The 20478-nt window shown below is 30.9% G+C and overlaps 2 protein-coding genes across 2 annotated transcripts; one reads left to right on the plus strand and one right to left on the minus strand.

Annotated features, from left to right (window-relative positions):
- Positions 1-5139: 5139 nt before the first annotated feature.
- On the plus strand, positions 5140-6723 carry LOC105771169 (UDP-glycosyltransferase 76B1). Its single transcript, XM_012592581.2, has 2 exons — positions 5140-5679; positions 5762-6723. Exons 1-2 carry the CDS (start codon positions 5193-5195, stop codon positions 6637-6639), a joined length of 1365 nt encoding a protein of 454 aa, XP_012448035.1. The 5' UTR covers positions 5140-5192; the 3' UTR covers positions 6640-6723.
- A 327-nt stretch (positions 6724-7050) lies between these two features.
- On the minus strand, positions 7051-8806 carry LOC105771170 (uncharacterized). The gene is made up of 2 exons (XM_012592582.2): positions 8046-8806; positions 7051-7629 (listed from the first exon to the last, which is right to left on the minus strand). Exons 1-2 carry the CDS (start codon positions 8429-8431, stop codon positions 7395-7397), a joined length of 621 nt encoding a protein of 206 aa, XP_012448036.1. The 5' UTR covers positions 8432-8806; the 3' UTR covers positions 7051-7394.
- Between the last annotated feature and the right edge of the window lie 11672 nt (positions 8807-20478).

Raw genomic sequence — 20478 nt, forward strand, 5'->3', positions numbered from 1 at the left:
TTGAATCCAATCGTAGATTTTATGCCAGTAATACCTATTCTCTTTTTTCTCTTAGCCTTTGTTTGGCAAGTTGCTGTAAGTTTTCGATGAGATCCTTAATACTGTCCTAGAAAAATTCATGAGTGATTCAAGAAAAAAAATTCTAACAGTTGAAAAGATCAGATAAGTCTTACACTATGAACGAACCCTCAATTCAAAGATTGAAATTCTTGGATAGCCCTGATAAATCTGGATCATCCTATTTCCTCATTCTGACCCTTTTCGCCAAAGAACCTTATTTAGATTAGAGTACGCCACAATATATAATTGTTGGTATGAAAGAATTTTTTTTGTAATGAAAAACTCAACTCTTATTACAAGTGAATTTCTAAAAATTCTTTTCGATTTCTAGAAATTCTAGAAATCACTTTATTTCTTGGTGTCAAAATCAAAACAAAATAGGATATGTGGTATAAAAATAGGGAATCTATTCTCTTATTTTTCCAAAGATTAGTTTATTTGTGTTATTTATAATATTCGTGATATTATTAGTATTTTCGTAATATTATTATTAATGATATTCTTTATTTATTTTAAATTAGAATCGAAAAGTTTAATTAGAATAGAAAAGTATAATAAAAGTTTTAAAAATAAAAAATATTACATTCGCATAATCATACAATATGGGGTAGTTTGAATTCTTATTGAGGCTTTTTCTTCCTAAATTATTTATTTATTTCATATAGCATATAGAAGGAAATTGATTTCATATAGAAAGTATAGATAGATTACTATGTATCGACTGAACCAATGACTATTCATGATTCCATAATTGAATCAATGCTCCAAACTAGAGGAATGTTATGGTAAAACTTCGTTTGAAACGATGTGGTAGAAAGCAACGTGCGACTTGAAGGACATGATCAGCTGTGGATGTCAAAACCCACCACTTTCCGTTATATAGAAATGAAGGTGCTTTTTGCTCGACATCCTTTGTTCTATTATAATCTGTCTTTTTTTTTGGGTTGTAATGTAAATAGTACAGGTTGGAGCTCGAAGAGAAACATCCATTTTTCATGTTCCTTGTTCTGAATGGGGGAGATCGGCGAGGCTTTCATTTGTGGAATAAATCTGTAAATCACATCAGGTGTGTAAACTGTAGAACGACAAAAGCTGAAAAGTTAAAATACGGCGTTTGGGACCACACGAGCATGGGCGATAAACTGTAGAGGCCTCCATGAGTATTTCCATAGGCTTAGGCCATAAGGGGCCACGTTGGGCCGAAATGGGCCGTGTAGGCTCAATGGGCTTATGGGCCCCATACGGATGAAATCTACAATTTGTGGCAAATACTGGACTGGGCTATATAGATCTTATACCGTGGCAAAATCTGGGTTGAACGGGCTGCACGAGCGTATAGGTCCACTTGGGCCAAGTAATGGGCCTTGGGCCCATTTACACTATTGTGACCAATTAGGTTACCTGAGTCACTCGAGGCGACTGGAAACCTTTCGAGAGGTCGATATCTGGACCAAAATACCCCCATAGGGTAAAATGACTGTAATGCCCCTGTAGGGTAAAATGACTGAAATACCCCCATAGGGAAAAATAACCGAAATACCCTCATAGGGTAAAATGATCGTAATACCCCTGTGTGGGTTGTTCGTGATATAAATTGGGATGTTCGTGATATAAATTGAATTGTGATTTGGTCATAGCTGCTCAGACAACGAATGTGGCACCTTATAACTCAGACTCGGTGATCAGATCAAGCATGGGATGTTACAGTTGTGATGTTGATGTGATGATCCACATCATGATGCTAATATGGAAATCATCCATGAATGTTAAATTATGCTATTAGTGCATGTACAATGAGTAAGTTGTGGGTTTAGTCTGTGGACTTTAATTTGGCCATTGTTAGTTCTTATGCTTTTTGAATTTTAAAATTTCAGTCCTAGCCTCAATTGGAATCATTAAATTCATTAAGTTAAATTTTGTTATTTTCAAAATCTTATGCGACTCACATATTATCACATGTATAATATCATATCAGCTCGTTATTTGTACATAATATGAACAAAAATGCTACACCATTTTAGTAAGGGACTTAACGACTACCATTTGAGTCAGGATTGAAATTTCAAATTTCGAAAAGTATATGGACTGGAAACGATCAAATTGGAGAGCGGAAACTAAATTCACAACTTACACATGATACGAGATCACTAGCAGTCTTTGACCTAATAAATTTAATAACTATTATTTGAGTTTGGATTGAAATTTTAAAAGTTGAAAAATACAAGAAATAAAATAAATCAAATTAAAATACAAAGACTATATCTAGGACTAATAACAAAATTAGACCGATATGAATATATTCTATAACATATCCGAACCAGACGTGCCAATAATATGTTATAATATACACTATATAAAAATAATTGAATACAATTTAACCACGTGTGTATACTGATTCACTCACGCTGGCTAAAAGTACAATAAATAAGAGTAATGAGAGTGAGTGGGATAGATGTAGACACCTACCTAACTTTAAAAAGGATCCTTAACTGTTGTCCTCTAATGTTTGAAGGATTTCTCTTTTCATTTCTTAATTATAATAATATGATTTGAATTGTTCAACGATTCTAATTAAGATCGAACCATACCCATCATTCTGGTCCAGCTCCACACAAACATTAATTGTATAGTCTTCATTTTATTTTCTAACTTTCACTTCTTTAATTATACTTAAATCACATATGTGCATTAAACTTCTGATTACTTGTTTACCGTTTAAAACCTTCTTCTTCTTCTTTTTATGTTTCTTTTCTGATTTAGTTTATTTTAACATTTATATTATATAATAAAACCATATTTCCCTATTTTGTAATATTTTCAAGTTATTTAGGAATCCTTCTTTTTATTGTAATATAATTGTATAAAAAATATTTTATAATACATTCTTATTAAAATACTTGGAATATGCTATAACTATATAAAAACTTTTCAAAAACACTAATAAACTCAAAATTTATATGGAACACATTTCATGATTAACTCTATACTTCTATAGAGTGCATCCACGATGAGGAGATTAATTACTGCCACCGACGGTGGATAACTTGGTTTCGACCAAAAAAAAATCTATATGAAACCACTTCGATATTAACATGTATTATAAAATAATTATTTGACACACACAAAAGTCAATTTTTTTAATAGTTGAACATGGCTTTAAATTATATTTTTTCTTTATCTATCTTTTAATAAAGAAATGGAACATGATACATTTAATGGTAAAAGTATTATGAAGGCTTCTATGCTAAGAGTCGGATTGTATTTTGCCCCATTTACTAAAAAAATGTTTTTTTACCTGTATAATACAAATTAAAAAATTAAATACTGAAATGGTATGTCAATACAATTACTTATCAAAATGGAGTGTTTGAAATCGTTCCAATGGGTGGAGGGAAAGAGATTGGCAACACCCATGTTTTTTCTAACACAATAATTGAAACATCATTACAAAATGATGTGTTTTTTAAAAATAAAATTTTAAGGGTAGAGGGGGAGGGATGGGTGACACCAATATAAAAAAAATTTTGGATGGAGGGAGAGAGATGGGCGGCACTAGTATTTTTCTGGTGCAAAAATATAACCTAAATAGTGGAGGATGAATTTTGTACCATTTTTTTTATTTTTTTGAAGAATTACTAATAATTTTACATATATAAAAAAATCAATAACAACATAATTTGAAGAATTACTAATATTTTTACACATATTTTTTTCAAAACAATCTCTTTTTTTTTTCATTTTTATCCCAATAACAAATTTTTATTACATAGCATATGTTCAACATTGGTAAAATGTAGTTCTTTTACTACAATAATCAAAAAAAATTTAAATGTCAAAATGAATCACCATAAAATTTCAAGCAAATAATTCATTTTAGTATTTATTTTGTAAACCCATTTTGGTATTTTTTTGTGTTTTTTTAATATTTTTATGGTGATCCATTTTGTATTTAATTTTTTTAAAATTATGGTGATCATATTAAAAAATATTTCTTTTTTTAAAACACAAAATAAATACCAAAATGGGTTTATAAAATAAATACCAAAATGGATTATATGCTTGAAATTTTACGATGATCCATTTTGGTATTTAACTTTTTTTGGATTATTGTGGTAAAAGAACTAGATTTTACAAATGTTGAAGATATGTTATGTAATAAAAAAAATTGTTATTGGGTTAATAAAATAAAATAATAATAAATAAATGAGATTGTTTTGAAAAAATATGTGTAAAAATATTAGTAATTCTTCAAAAAATAACAAAAACGGTATAAAATTCACCCTCCACCTTTTAGATTGTATTTTTGCACAAAAAAATACTAGTGCCACCCATCTCTCCCCCTCCACGCTTAAAAAATATATTTTTTATACTGGTGCCGCCCATTTCTCCCTCTCTACCCTTAAAATATTATTTATATTTTGTAATGATGTTTCAATTGTTGTGTCAAAAAAACTATGAGTGTCGACTATCTCTCTCCCTCCACCTCTTGAAATTGTTTCAAGCACCCTATTTTGTTAAATAATGATATTGGCATACCATTTCAGTATTTAATTTTTTAATTTGTATTATACAGGTAAAAAAAGTCACTAAAAAAATAGGCAAAATAGTCCTTGTATGTTAGATCAAGGAGCATATTGAACTTTCTTTTAAAAATTCTATCTAATTATGTTATTAAAAATTGGTCTTTATACCTCAACATGAGGTACATATGGCACATCACATGTCATTGTCTGGTTATTCCATCAATCACAATAGTTTTTAATAATATAAATAGATGAAAGGACTAATTTATTCTTTGACTAACGATATAAACTATTTTTTTAATAGAGACAACAAAATTAAATTTAAATTTTAATATAATAACCGCACGTATATGGAATAATAATTTACTTATTAATACCAAATCACATATGACAATCTAACCGTTACGAAGAAGTTTGATTCCTTTCGGCTTCCTAGTTAGCTTCATATATCTGTCCTTGAAAGATAAGATAGATTAAAATAATTCATTTATTGGAATATCAATATAGCCATCATCATATATGTCATCAAACAATATGTGTCAATATATATATATAGTGTGTGTGTGTATAACATATTATAGAGATTGGAATCAAGAGAAATAGTTTGAGATGAAACTGAAGGGTCGTGGATCAGTGATACTGTTTCCTTTGCCATTTCAAGGCCATATAAATCCCATGCTTCAGCTTGCAAACATCCTCCATGAAAGAGGTTTTTCCATTTCCATAATCCACACTCGCTTCAATTCTCCTAACCCTTTAAACTACCCTCTTTTCAGATTCTATCCCATTCCCGATGGATTATCTGAAAACCATGTCATTTCTTCGGATCCTAATCGTATTGTGGCCTTCGTTAAGTTCCTCAACTCCAATTGCCAAACCCCATTGCGCAATTGCTTGGCTAAGTTGATCTCCACCAGTTTGGAAGATGAAGATCCCATTGCGTGCTTGGTTACTGATGCATTGTGGTACTCCACACAAGCTGTCGCTGATGACCTTAAGCTTCCTAGGATTGTGTTAAGGACCACTAACGTCTCGTCTTTTATTGTTTTGTCCTCCATGTCATTGCTGTTCGAAAAGGGTTACCTTCCGTTGCAAGGTACGCATAGATCATTTGTTGTTTACTCTCCATTTCTGCAATAAAAAGGTTTACTGAAATGCTGAATCTTATTGGTTGTCAGATTCTGTGGCAGAAATGGAAGTCCCAGAGCTTCCACAATTCAGATTCAAAGACATAGCAATGCTGGAAGCAAGTGATAGGGAAAGCTTTCTTCAATTCATTGAGATACTAGTTCAAGAAACCAAGGCTTCTTCGGGGATTATATTGAACTCATGTGAAGATCTTGAACAAGAATTTCTATCAAAACTTTCGTTGTTATTTCCCATCCCAGTTTTTCTCATAGGTCCTTTCCACAAGTATTTTCCAGCTTCATCCAGTAGTTTACTGCCTCAAGACAGGACCTGCATATCATGGCTAGACAAACAACAACCCAACTCAGTGATTTATGTTAGCTTTGGAAGCGTAGCGGCTATAGAAGAGGCTGACTTCTTGGAGGTAGCTTGGGGACTGGCCAACAGCATGCAGGCCTTTTTGTGGGTCGTTCGACCGGGGTTGGTCCAGGGCTCCGAATGGCTTGAACTATTACCAAATGGGTTCCTGGAAATGGTAGGGGAAAGAGCCCACATAGTGAAATGGGCTCCCCAACAGGAAGTTCTAGCTCACCCTTCAACGGGAGCATTTTGGACACACTGTGGGTGGAATTCAACACTGGAGAGCTTATGTGAAGGGGTCCCCATGATCTGTCAGCCATCTTTTGGTGACCAGAAGATAGACTCAAGATTTGTAAGCCATGTATGGAGGGTTGGGGTTCATTTGGAATTCAAGATAGAGAGAGGGGAAATTGAGAGGGCAATCAGGAGATTAATGGTGGAACCTGAGGGACAGGAAATGAGAGAGAGGATCAAGTTAATCAAAGACAAGATCAATCTTTGTCTAAAACTTGGAGGTTCATCTTACAAATCTTTGGACAATTTGGTTAGTTACATACTTTCTATGTAGTCCATTAAGTCTCTTATGTAATATTTTAATAAAATATTTAAACCCTTATATTTTTTAGAGTTATATAAACTAAAGGTTTATCTACTTTTGTCCAATATGTCTACTTCAATGAAATTAATTATTGTACGGGTACTCATAAGTCGGTTTTAGGGGGGAAATGAAAAAGGTAAGCAACAAAGAGAATGACGTAACGTAACAAATCTACTAGGGTTAGGGCTTCCAAATTCATTACTGCAGATGTAGATGAATGTGATAAATCCTTTGATCATCATTTGAAATGTCAAATTATGAGTATATAAAGACAAAGGGGTATATTTCATATTTAAAGGATGTCTATCCATATCCAAATGTATAAAACAAACTACTTTTTTTTTTAAATAAATAAATAAAAAGTCCAAATAATAGAAGCTGTGAACTCAAACTATCAACTTAAATTGCTTATCACATTCAAGAAGAGGTCAAGAGGAACCAATCATACGGGCTAAGAAGATTGCAGTGTTGTACAGATGCTGCAATTCAGATGAGAATTACAAGTGTCTGATAAACTTTTCTTCTTGTGTGAATCAATTCCTAACAATAACAAAACATAATGGTACTAATATAGACACCATGCTACATATATCTGTTGCTACCAGTGAGTTGGAGTTTGCGTTGGCACGGAGATTGTAACTGCAAGGGGTGCTAGGAAGGTGGACACTAGTTGAGTCCGGTTCATGACCGGAAACTATCACCACGAGCTTTGTTGCAGCATATTTTCAAGAGGGTACATTGAAGTGAAAGAGCCAGGAGATTACAAAGGCAAAGACCATACAGGCTAGCAGGAAATTTAGAAACCGATGGCCCTGCCAAAAGTTTCGAGTCTCTGCAGCATGAATTGCGACTGGAGCCGCTGTTGCTGTGGAATCATTTGCCTCATTCCACAGCTCCACCGTATCCGTCTCGTTTGTGGCAGCAACATTCCGAGCAATCGATCCGCAAATCTCACAAGTCCTGGTAACAGTAGAAACAAACAGAAAGCATAAATAGGATAGTAAAGCATACTTGATTCAGAAATTTCATCTTGGCAATGTATATTGCAGAATATAGTAAATATTAAAACCCTTTAGTTTCAGAACAAAAACAGTCAGTGTACTAAAGCATCTAAATTACTAAGATCAACACCCAAAATAAGTACCATCACAGCATTTCTACCTCAAAAAAAACAGCTTGGATCCACTAATGCTGACCAATTCCACAATCTTACGTAGTAATAGTACACAGTTTAGATAAGCATTGCATTTCCAGGGGCATTTCAGTCCCCAAATCACTAGGATTTCAACAAATATGTTCTATAAACTTCTATTGCAAGAACAAAGTGGGGATAATGATCCAATAAACAAAATGCCAAAGGGACTGAAATTAGTTACCTGTTACCCTTAATCTTGAACCATGCCTCAGCACAGTGTTTATGTGCAGCGGCCAAATCATCCTTACAAGAACAACCCAACTCTATAGGCACACCAGATTCTTGATTATTTGGATCCAAGCTGAGATGGCAAATCCTGCAATCTGTCTCCATTTTTGCCAAATGTAGCTTGGTCTCAGTCACCCCAGACTCCAGATCCAGTTCATGAGACATGGAAGATTCCCTCTCTTTGATGATCTCAGTTGTCCCAGATTCTTCATCTGTTGATGAACAAGAAGATGAACACCTTCCTTCTTGTTCTCTGTTATCTGTTTGGTTTGCTTGCTCTTCTTCTTCTCCATCAATGTCAATAACAACTCCTTGGGATTGTTTTGGTAAACCTTCCATGTTTAAGACCTTGATGATGAATCTTCATGTAAATGTTCTTACAGATAAAGATTATCAATGTCTGAATGCCCACCTTAGAGTTTTTTTAACAATGTGTTAATAACAGAGTTAGCTGTCTCAAAGTCACACCTGAAGTGAATGAACAGACAAGTAGAAGAGAACAGCAGGTGTAAAACAAGTTAAGCGACTTTTGGTAGAGAAGTTGAAAGAGAAGGTCCATCATCCATGGTTGCAGTGTTTTAAGTGGGGTTGTTGATCTCTCCTTGTCCCGGTTGTCCCTCTTCCTGTCTTGTTTGTCAGCTCAGCACAGGACTTGTAACAGAGAGAGGTAAAGAAACATTACCAATACAGAGAAAGAAGCTCGCAGCCCCACCAACCCCCCAATACAAAGAAAGATCTCACCAAAAAAAATCTGTTAAATTAAAATGAAAAAATATTTTAGGTGGTCGTTAATCGTTATTTTAAGAGGTAGTTTTACATAGGATAAAATAATTTTTGCTAATTTTACAATTATATTTATTTAAATATTTTTATTTTCTTTATTCATTTCAATAATATTTAAATTTGGTAACTAGTTATTATTAAACTTGAAGAATATAAAATTTGATGGCATGACAAGACAAAATTGTATCATATCATCACTTAAAAAGTATCAAATTTATATAAATTTTAAGGTAATAACACGGTACAATCTTAGGGTGTCAGATACAATATTCTAATAACTGAACAAGCTGTTAAATCGATCAGGTCATTGATTTCTGATTCAATCAGTTTGATTGGTTCAACTTCTAAGCCAACAATAATTAAAAATTCATAAAAAAAAATTATTAAGTCAATTCAACATGTTCAACTATTGGTCTTTGCCTCAGTTTTTTATTTTTATCGATTTCAAGCAATTTTCAATTCAAATGGTTCAACCCTTTTATTTGGACTAGTATATTGGTAAGTTCTTAGTTCAAACAACCCAATCATGTTTCAAGAACATTGGACAGATCATCAAATCTTGACAGAATTCAAGTTTAAGGACCAAAATTGATCTCATTGTCAAATTCAAATACCAAAATAAACTTAGTTGCTGAGTTTATGAGCCAAAAGTTATATTAAACCTTATTAAAATTTAAAAGTTTCAAACCCTACTCATTTTTTACTATAGTAATTTTACTTTGGGTTTTTTTCAATCACACCCTTTATATATACTAAAAATTATTTCACATGCACTACACTCTTAGAACATTTAATAAATAACAAAATGTATTGTTTGAAATTAATTAATAGTGACACATAAAATATGTTTGATATTAAAACAAAAATAGATAAAATTGTGAGCAAAACAAAATTTAAACACGTGTATACATAAGATTAAGAATACTAAATGTACTACAATTGCTTAACCTAGTGTTATCATCAATCTTTGGTTGGTGTCGAGTTAACTTATAACATCAACTCAATAAAAAATTTATCATTATATACAATTAATAGATGTAATAAAATATGCATAATAGAATTAAAATGTACAAAAAATATTGAAATAAAACTTTGGTTAAATGGTAAATTTAAAGTTTTTCTAATGCAATTGGCATGAATTCAAATTTCATCATATGTATAATTTTTATTGTTTGTTTTAAAATAAAAATATTGTACCCTCCAATAATACAACTTATTTTAAATACGAAAAGATATTTTAATAATTTTCTTAACCGAGTTAATGTCCGATTAATTCGTGATACAAACTCAATTAATAATTTAAATAATAGTATAAATATATGCTTATATATATAATTATTGCATATCCATGAATTTTTTTACAAAATAATCATATAAATCAATTACATGTAATTGATTTCATTTAATTTTCCATATATTATATAATTACACAAAAAATAATTTCACACTAAAATGTTGATCAATAAATAAATCAAAATATTCTAAAATATTTAGGTTAAATAGTGTTTAATTACTTAAGTTTACTCTTCTATAATTAATTTGTAAACTTATATAATCATAACAATTTTTTTAAAAATATTGTATTTAATTTTTTCAATATATTTAATTATTTTAATATAAGCTTAATTTTTATTAGTAATTACTAAAATTCATATTGCTAAAATTTTTGTTACATATTATATTTTAATATGAACTTTTCATTTTTTAATTCAGCCAAATATATATATATTATTTTCATATCTAAAACTAAGAAAAAAAGCATAAAATACAACACAACGTAAAAAAGAATAATATATTATTAACAAAATTTTCAAATAATTTAAAAACACTTAAAAATATGAATATGCTTAATACTAAACTATTTTAACTCTTAATTATCAATTCAATCAAAAATCTTATTTTAATAAACCATAAATATAATTTTCCAGAAAATATTGTCTTTTCATTATAATTTAGAAAAATAGATACCCGGATTCAAACTCAAAACATTATTATTATTATGATTTTAATATTTTAACTTTACCTTTTCAATTGAAATCATTTTTTTATTATATCATTTTAAAAAATGCTATGTACATTTTTTTATCCACATCGTGGGTGTGATAAAATCTAGTAAGAACTAAATTGATTTGTGTATTTCGAAAAGACCTGAATTGCTAAGACCCAACCTTTTAGCCCTTAAACTTATGTTATTTGTTCAATCATCCCAAAATGGATAGAAAATTTTAATTTTTAAATTAAAAATGATTAAATTTATTAAAATAATAAAATAATATTTTGTTAATTTTAAAAATTAAATAATTACTAACGTGGCATACACATGACAATCCACATCAACAAAGTTAGCAAACAATACAAATTCAATGATTGAAAGAGGTGAAAAATTAAATAGAAAACTAAAATTATCTTTTTTTGTAATGTTGGAGAGTCGAAAAAGTCATTATGCCATAATTTTTAATGAAAATAGTTAACATTGTCTTAAATTATCTATATTTGCTCAATATTGAATAATATAATAATTAATTTTTTTTGAAATTGATTAAATTAGTCATGACCTTATAATAAAAGAATTTAGAATCGGATTGATGGTCGAACTGGTCAGACTACGAGTTCGACAGTTTGACCAGTTCGATTTAAAACAATGATTAAAATTTTAAAAATATATTAAAAATAAAAACTCAGTTGAACTAATTAAACATATTTTTTAGTCAATTCAATTGGCCCATATCAATTCTCAATTCAACCAATTCATATCGACTATCAATCCAATTGATCCATATCGGTTCTCAACCCAACTAATCAATAACGGAGCCACTCAAGGAAATGTGCAGTCAATTGACCTTGCAAAGAAAAAGAAAAGAAAATTTTTACTTATATACACATATAGTATATATTAATTTATATAATTGACCTCACAAAAAATTGAAAATATCCTGCTAAAACGATTGATTCTACAAAATTTTGAAATAATCCACTAATTTTTAAAAAATAAATGAATCTCTCGCTAAAACTAAAAAAAAAAAATCCTAACTCTTTTATTTTCTTTCAATACCTAACACTTTTTCTCAAATTTCTTTTTTTTTCTCTTTCACTCTCTCTTCAAGTGTCTCCTAATTTGGTTTTTCTTTTCTTTTCAAACTTTATTGATTGATTTCCATGACACTAAAAATATTTAATTGATTTTTACTTTTTGAAAGAAAATTATTATTTGTATGTTAGCTTTATGAAAATCTTTGTGTATTTAAAGTTTAAATTTATTTATTTTAAATGTTTAACATGAATGAAAAATATTTTAAAGTCGAGGAAGAACCATAAGAAAAAAAAGTGAATAGTCAAAATGAGATAAAACTAATTTAAAAAAATCAAAAGTATCAAGTTGAGTTTATTCATATAAGTATTAATATTATGTATAAATTTACATAATTTTTAAAAGATATGTCACCTTTACAATCGATTCAATATTATTCTTCTTTTATTGATTTCTCGATAAATATCTCTCGAGTTTATATTCCATCTATTTATTATGTGGTACTTTAATTTTAAAAAATATTGGCGATTAGATGGACGAGTCAAAGATGTGGGATAATGATATGGAAATTGAATAGTAAATAATATCTTCAAAACAAATTATACAAGTCACTGCTTTTCATAAGAGAGAAAATATTTTATCTTTTCTTTGACTGTTATTGCGCCATGGATTCAGACATGACAGTCCAAGACTTCACACTAATATGGAATCTCTAAATTAGCCCCTTTATATTTTTATCATTTGAGCAATTTGAAAATTTTTGTTTGAAATGATTTAATTATTTGGAGGTTTTATTTAAATTATTGAGTTTTAGGTTTTTCTTTTTTAAAAAAATTAGTTAACAAGTTCTAAGAAATCATTTGACGATCAGTATGTAGATTAGTATCTATCGATAAGTAGAAGAATATATATTAGATTCAAGTCGATCTGACGGTCAGTGTCAGAGATTGGAGAAGAAAGCTATTTAAATTTTTATTAGCAAATTTATAACGTTCAAAGATGTTTCATGAAAAAAGAAATTGAACTATAGAAGAGAAGAGGAAGCAAAGCTTTCAATTGGTGTAAACAGTGTGAATAGAGAATTGTAACACCCTATAACCCGAATCCATCACCGGAACAGGGTTACAGAGCATTACCAGAGTTTACAGAACAAATAGACAGAAATTTCAAACATTTCACATCATATAATATTCATATCATAAACCAACCAAAAACAAACAGATTGTCCCTTATATAAGCCTTCGAGGCCCAAAATACGCATTAGAAATAAGTCAGGACTAAATCAGATGCTCAAAAAAATTTTGGAAAACATTGAAAATTTTCAAAGTTGCAGGGGACACACGCCCGTGTCTCAGGCCGTGTGGGCATTCGAAATAGGGGCACACGGCCATGTTCGTGCCCGTGTAACTCTCTAACTTGGGTCACACAGCCAAGCCACACGCCCGTGTGCTAGGCCTTCTTGAGCATACTGACTTGCAATTTTAAAGATACATAGGACACACGGTCGTGTCACCTAGCCGTGTGTCACACACAGCTAAGACACGTCTGTGTCTCTACCCGTGTGGATAAAAATAGGTCATTTCTAAGCCACATTTCTCACCCAATTTGGTACCAACCTAAACACAAAAATTTGCATATCAACAAGCCATAACAAGACATTCAAATTAAGCTAAAATCAAGTCTTAAACATGTATTATCACAATATACAGCCAATATGCCCTTAGGCACCTCAAGTGACAAATTAATAACATGTCAACCAAATATCCATATTTACTTAGATAACCAAATGCATGTATGCATAATTATACCAAATATACCATTTCAAACCAATCATCAATATACCTATAATTTTTCCATCATTCAACCATATCAAACACACATTAAATATTTTAAGGCCACATATATAAACACATCAAAATACATCAAACACAAGCCATTCAAATGGCTTGTTTCAACAAAATATTTATATACCAATATTGGCCAAAATATCCTATACATGCAATTATAATCAAAATTAATTTACTGAAAGTACCAAAAGAGCCGATGAATATTGTGAAATAGCTCCGAACAGCTTCCAACCAGCTTCCAACCCAAATGAGCTTCCGAATTACTATAAAACATGAAAAATAACACAGAGTAAGCACTTAAGCTTAGTAAGTTCGTAAAATACAGAATTTAACTTACCATATTTCCACAAAATAGGTAAGTAAACATAGCATATCTCAATCAATTTGGCCAAAAGCCTAAACATATGATCACCAACATATTAGCCATGAAAATCACATATAAAATCCAACACACATGGTTGAATTCATCAAATAATCATATTTCATGTATATACCGGTAATAGTTCATATCAAACTCATATGATTTCATAACAGAACTGTGCCCATTGAACCATTTAGAATATTGTTGGATACACGGGTAATACACACGAGGTGTACTGAACTATAATCCATCAATTTATATTCATGTATGCTCATACAAGATGTAAACGAGAAGCTCCTCCAAGTTGAATAACGGAAAGCTCATGCGAGCTAAATAACGGGAAGCTCATGCGAGCTAAATAATGGGAAGCTCATGCGAGTTAAATAACAGGAAGCTCATGCGAGCTTTATAACTGGAAGATATGCAAGCTGTGGTGTGTCCGCAACACATGCAGGACCCCAACCAAATCGGTAACCCTAATGACATGTCATTTGTATCCTACGAATTTCATAAGGTTCACATAAGACTCGGTAATCGTCCAATATACAACCAGTATTTATTCATGGCAATTGTACAATTCACAAACAATAATTCAATTTAACACATATTAATGTACAATTTAATTACACAAACTTACCTCAACGAGTTTATGTAGATACGAAGGCGACTAATCTGATATTTTTCCTTTACCTCGATCTAACTCCGAACTAGGTCTAACCCAATCTATACGAATGAATTTAACTCAATTCAATATAATTCATATTAAATATAGTCCAACACACATTTTTTAGAAAATTTACTATTTTGCCCCTATATTTTTAATTTATTACAATTTAGTCCCTATGCTCAGAAAATGACTTTCATGCAATTTAATCCTTACTCAAGCCTATTCAATTTTTATACATATTAATAGCAGCCCACATAATTCACAATTTCACAATTTCACAATTTTACCATAAATTTATCATCTTTTACAATTTAATCCCTAATTGATAATTTCATCAAAATTCTTTTTACAAAAGTTGCTTATCTAACAACAACTTTTCATTTTTTTATCATAAAGCTTCAAAATTCAAGCATACTCATTGTAGGGCCCAATTTCTACCCGGCCCGTTAAATAAATAAAAACCAAATAGAAACAAAGGCTAATGTTTCAGTCCAATTTTGTTACAAACCCAATAACGGGCCCAATAGCTAATTCCTAACACAGGCCCGAAATTAATGGAAAAGGAAGGGTTTGGAAACCTAGCAAGACCTCCCGCTTCAAAGAAGCCTCCAGCCTACACAGACGTCCTCGACCGACTCTCCACGTCGCTCCACAAACACTGCAAGCACGAACTCAAAGAGTCCGAAAGAGAAGAAACAGCCAAAAATAGCAATTATATTCGATTTCTTTTTCTTTTTCGGGCTATATAAAGCCGTTTTATTTTGTAAAATGGGGAGACCAATATTGTATTGAGGATATACTGAAAAATGGGGATACCGAAAGAAAATAAAATACAAATACAAAATTTTCTTTTTGAAATAGAAAGGTGTTTTTTTCCTCTCTACTTTACCTTGTTGATTATTGTTCTTTTATTTTTCATTTATATATTTTTCATTTATATATTTTTTTATTTTTTCTCTAATTTTTTATTTATTTTTGAATAAATAAAAAGAAGAAAAGGAAGAGAAAACTTACCTTTCGCCGGAATAAAAGTAATATTCAAAAGTTTGGGATTTTCAAGGGAAATTGATCCCTAACGTATTGGGTTCTGATTTTCTTTGATGATCTTAAATAACCGAGAATATTCTTTATTCAAAATGCATGAGTATAAAAATCATTTTTGGGAACTTAACTTGTTGTGTCCTAACGTATTGGGTGTAGCATGTTATTTTCTCTAAATGAAGATTTTCACATAAAATAAAGTGATATTCAAAGTTCGGGAATTATGAAGAATTGTACCCTAACGTATTGGTAGTCGATTTCTTTACATGCCTTGAGCAATTGATTATCTCTTTTTTCAAACTCCATCGTTTGAGTTGATTTTTAATTTTTTTTAAAACCTTCGACACTAAGACATCAAATAATCAATTTGATACCGATTTTGGGCGTTACGAGGGTGCTAACCCTTCCTCGTGCGTAACTGACTCCCCAACTCGTTTTCTCAAAATTCGTAGACCAAAATAATTTTTAAAGGTGAGCCGATCACACCTTAATAAAAGGATCGGTGGCGACTCCAGTTTTATTTTTAAAAGTCGACTACTAAATTTTTGTTTTCAAAAAGATGGTTTTGACACTCATAAATGGAAAAATCCTAATACTTTATTGGTTTTGTAAATTAATCCCCGAGCTAGCTAGATTAAGTTACTATAAACTCGAAAACATAGAAATCATCAAAAAGGGGACAAGAATACATATCTAATTAAGCAAAACAAGCTTGCTAATATCTCAAGCTTCCGTGACTAGGTTTTCTCTCTCTTTTTTTGTGGTAGATGATGATAGTAGATTTTTTTATTTTATTTAATATCACTTTAATTGATAATTTCCAAAATTAACCTTAATGTTTCATGAAATTTCCAATTATGACTATTCATGGTTAACCACTAAGCATTTTAATGGTCTATTTACTATATAAGGACCTCCAATTTAAAATTCTATAGCTATTTAATACCTTTAGCTATTAGAACTCAACTTTTGCACTTAATGCAATTTAGTCTTTTTCATCAAATTAGGTATGTAAACAGTAAAATTTCTTAACGAAATTTTTATATTGTATTTCTATCATACAGTAGAACATAAAATAATAATAAAAATTTCTAACTTCAGATTTTTGGTCCTGAAACCATTATTCCGATTTTACTGAAAATGGGTTGTTACAACTCTCCCCCTAAAAGAATTTTCGTCCTCGAAAATCTTACCAAAAAAGAGATCCAGATATTTCTTTCTCATCATTTCCTCGGGTTCCCAGGTAGCTTCTTCTATTCTATGCCTCTGCCAAAGAACTTTTACTAAAACTACATTTTTATTTCTCAATTCTTTCACCTCTCATGCTAGAATTCTAATTAGTTTTTCATTATATGTCATGTCAGGTTGAATTTCTACATTCGTAGGAGAGATAACATGTGAAGGGTTAGACCGATACCGTTGTAACATAGACACATGAAAGACATTGTGAATCTTTTCTAGTTCTGATAGTAAAGCAAATCAATATGCAACAGGTGTGATTCTCTCAGTAATCTCATACGGCTTGATAAATTGCGGACTCAGCTTTCCTTTACGATCTAACCGAAGAATTTTCTTCCGAGGTGATACTTTCAAAAATACTTTGTCTCCGACTTGAAACTCTATATCTTTACATTTCAAATCTGCATACAATTTTTTACGATCAAAAGTTGCTTTTAAGCTATCTCAGATTACTTTTACTTTTTCCTCAGTCTCGAGAATCAAATCAACCCCATGTATCTTTTTCTCACTAAGCTCAATCCACTACAACGGAGTTTGGCATTTGCGACCATACAGAGCCTCATACAATGTCATTTTTATGTTTGATTGAAAACTATTATTATATACGAATTTGACTAACGGCAATTTTTTCACCCAATTACCTTCAAATTCTAAAACACAACACTGAAGCATATTTCCAATAATCTAAATCACACGCTCAGACTGACCATCAGTCTGAGGGTGAAATGCAGTGCTAAAATGCAATCATGTACCCAAAGCTTCCTGTAACTTTTTCTAGAATCGCGATGTAAACCGCGGATCTCTATCCGAAATAATGGAGACTGGCACTTCGTGTAATCTAACAATCTCTGAAACATATAACTCAGCTAATCTGTCAAGTGAAAAATCTATATGTACTGGAATAAAATGTGTCGACTTTGTCAAACGATCGACAATAATTCAGATGACATCTTTCTTTTTCGGAGATAGGGATAACCTTAATACAAAATCTATAGTAACTTTATCCTATTTTCATTCCGGTATCATCACTAGCTGTAACAGTCTTAAAGGTACCTGATGTTCAGCTTTAACTTGCTGACATACCAAATATTTTGATACAAAATCAGAAATATCATATTTCATTCCCGACTACTAGTACATCTATCTCAAATCATTGTACATTTTATTACTCCCCGGATGAACAGACAAGTTACCATTATGAGCTTCGTGCAAAATTTTCTATATAAGCTCTGGATTCTTTGGTACACAAACTCTACCTCTGAATAATAAACAATCATCGAGTCCTATCTGAAATTCCGAATTAGAAGTCGACTCACATTGTACCCATTTAGCTAACATCTCACTATCACGTTTTCGAGCTTTACAGATCTATTGTAAAAACATCGGTCTTGCTTTTAACTCAGCTAAGATCGAGTCATCATCAGATATTGACAATTGGGTATTCATCGCTCGCAGAACAAACAAGGATTTTCTACTCAAAGTATCAACAACTACATTTTCTTTTCCCGGATGATAATTAATAACTAACTCATAATATTTCAATATTTCGAGCCATCATGTTGTCTTAGATTCAGATATTTCTGTTACATCAGATACTATAAACTCTTGTGATCGGTAAATACATGACATTTTTCACCGAACAAATAGTGTAGCCAAATTTTTAACGCAAAAGCAATAGTTGCCAACTCTAAGTCATGTGTCGGATAGTTCTTTTCGTGTGGCTTTAACTGTCTAGAAGCATAAGCTATTACTTTACCTTCTTGCATCAAAACACAGCCTAAACGATTCAATGACGCATCACTGAAAATCACAAATTCCTTACCCGATTCAGACTAAATCAGAACTGATGCTTCAATCAATAGGGCTTTCAACTGATTAAAACTTTGCTGACATTTATCAGACCATTCAAATTTCACATCTTTCTTTAATAATTGTGTCATCGGTGTAGCTATCATCGAAAACCATTTTACAAATCTCTGGTAATAACCAGCTAATCCCAGAAAGCTTCTGACTTCAGATACGTTTCTCGGTGGTTTCTAGTTAACAATCGCTGAAATTTTATTCGGATCAACTTTGTTGCCTTCCACCGATACTATGTGTCCTAGAAAACCAACTTCCCGAAGCCAAAACTCACATTTGCTAAATTTAGCAAACAATTATTTATCTCGTAAAGTTTGCAGAACAATTCTCAGATGCTCGGCATGTTCAATCTCATCTCCTGAATGTATCAGAATATCATCAATAAATACCACAACAAATCTATCTAAATATGGTCTGAAAATTCTATTCATCAAATCCATAAATACTGTAGAGGCGTTATTTAAACCAAACGGCATCATAAGAAATTCATAATGTCCGTACCTAATTAAGCAAAACAAGCTTGCTAATATAAGCATCCATGACTAGGTGTTCTCTTATTTATTTATTTGGTGGTAGATGATGATAATAGATTTTTTTTATTTTATTTAATATCATTTTAATTGATAATTTCCAATAACCTTAATGTTTCATGAAATTTTCAATGATGACTATTCATGGTTAACCACTAAGCATTTTAATGGTCTATTTACTACATAAGGACCTCCAATTTAAAATTCTATAGCTATTTAATACCTTTAGCTATTAGAACTCAACTTTTGCACTTAATGCAATTTAGTCATTTTCATCAAATTAGGTATGTAAACGGTAAAATTTCTTAACGAAACTTTTATACTGTATTTCTATCATACAATAGAACATAAAATAAAAATAAAAATAATTTTTCCAACTTCGAATTTGTGGTCCCAAAACCACTATTTCGATTTTACTGAAAACGGGTTGTTACAAGAATGCCATACAATAACGATTTTTAAAGTTCAAACTTTTGAATAGTTAGGTTACCACTTTGTAGCTTTCTGAAGTTGAGTGACTAAAACGTAAACTTAATAATAGTTTAGTGGCCTTGGGTGTAATTTACCCATATAAAATTTCTAATTATTTTTGGCATAATTATAACTTTAACCTATAACATTTATCCATTTTATATCACTTTGGTCCTAATTATTTTCTTAGATCACTTTGTCTATGAAGCTTCAAAATTTATGGAGAAATTTAGTCAAATAGTTTTTTATGGAGAAATTTACTTCAACTATTAAAATATTTAAATTTTAACACCGTTAACATAGTAGTTCATGTGAACTTTGTAAAAATACATAAAAATATTAAATATTCAAAAAAATCATACATTTAAAAAATATCATTCATGTCAACAATAAAGTCTATATAAACTCTCATGCAAGTTATCACGTTAGTGTTATTTAAAATTTAACAATTTAGTCAACTTTTCTTTAAAAATTAGTTTAGTTAAAATTTAAATATTGATGGTTAAAAGTAATATAAAAAAGATTAAGATTAAAGTATAAAATAATGTAGGGTACAATA

Source organism: Gossypium raimondii, chromosome 5 (genome assembly GCF_025698545.1).
Source record: "Gossypium raimondii isolate GPD5lz chromosome 5, ASM2569854v1, whole genome shotgun sequence".
NCBI lineage: Eukaryota > Viridiplantae > Streptophyta > Magnoliopsida > Malvales > Malvaceae > Gossypium > Gossypium raimondii.

Bases quoted from the DNA above. Each gene is read 5' to 3' on its own strand.
- LOC105771170 (XM_012592582.2), bottom strand. From the start codon at position 8,431: ATGGAAGGTTTACCAAAACAATCCCAAGGAGTTGTTATTGACATTGAT. The intron at 7,630-8,045 runs GTAACTAATTTC...TACTGTTACCAG, and splicing joins TTCAAGATTAAGGGTAACAG to GACTTGTGAGATTTGCGGAT.
- LOC105771169 (XM_012592581.2), top strand. From the start codon at position 5,193: ATGAAACTGAAGGGTCGTGGATCAGTGATACTGTTTCCTTTGCCATTT. The intron at 5,680-5,761 runs GTACGCATAGAT...ATTGGTTGTCAG, and splicing joins GGGTTACCTTCCGTTGCAAG to ATTCTGTGGCAGAAATGGAA.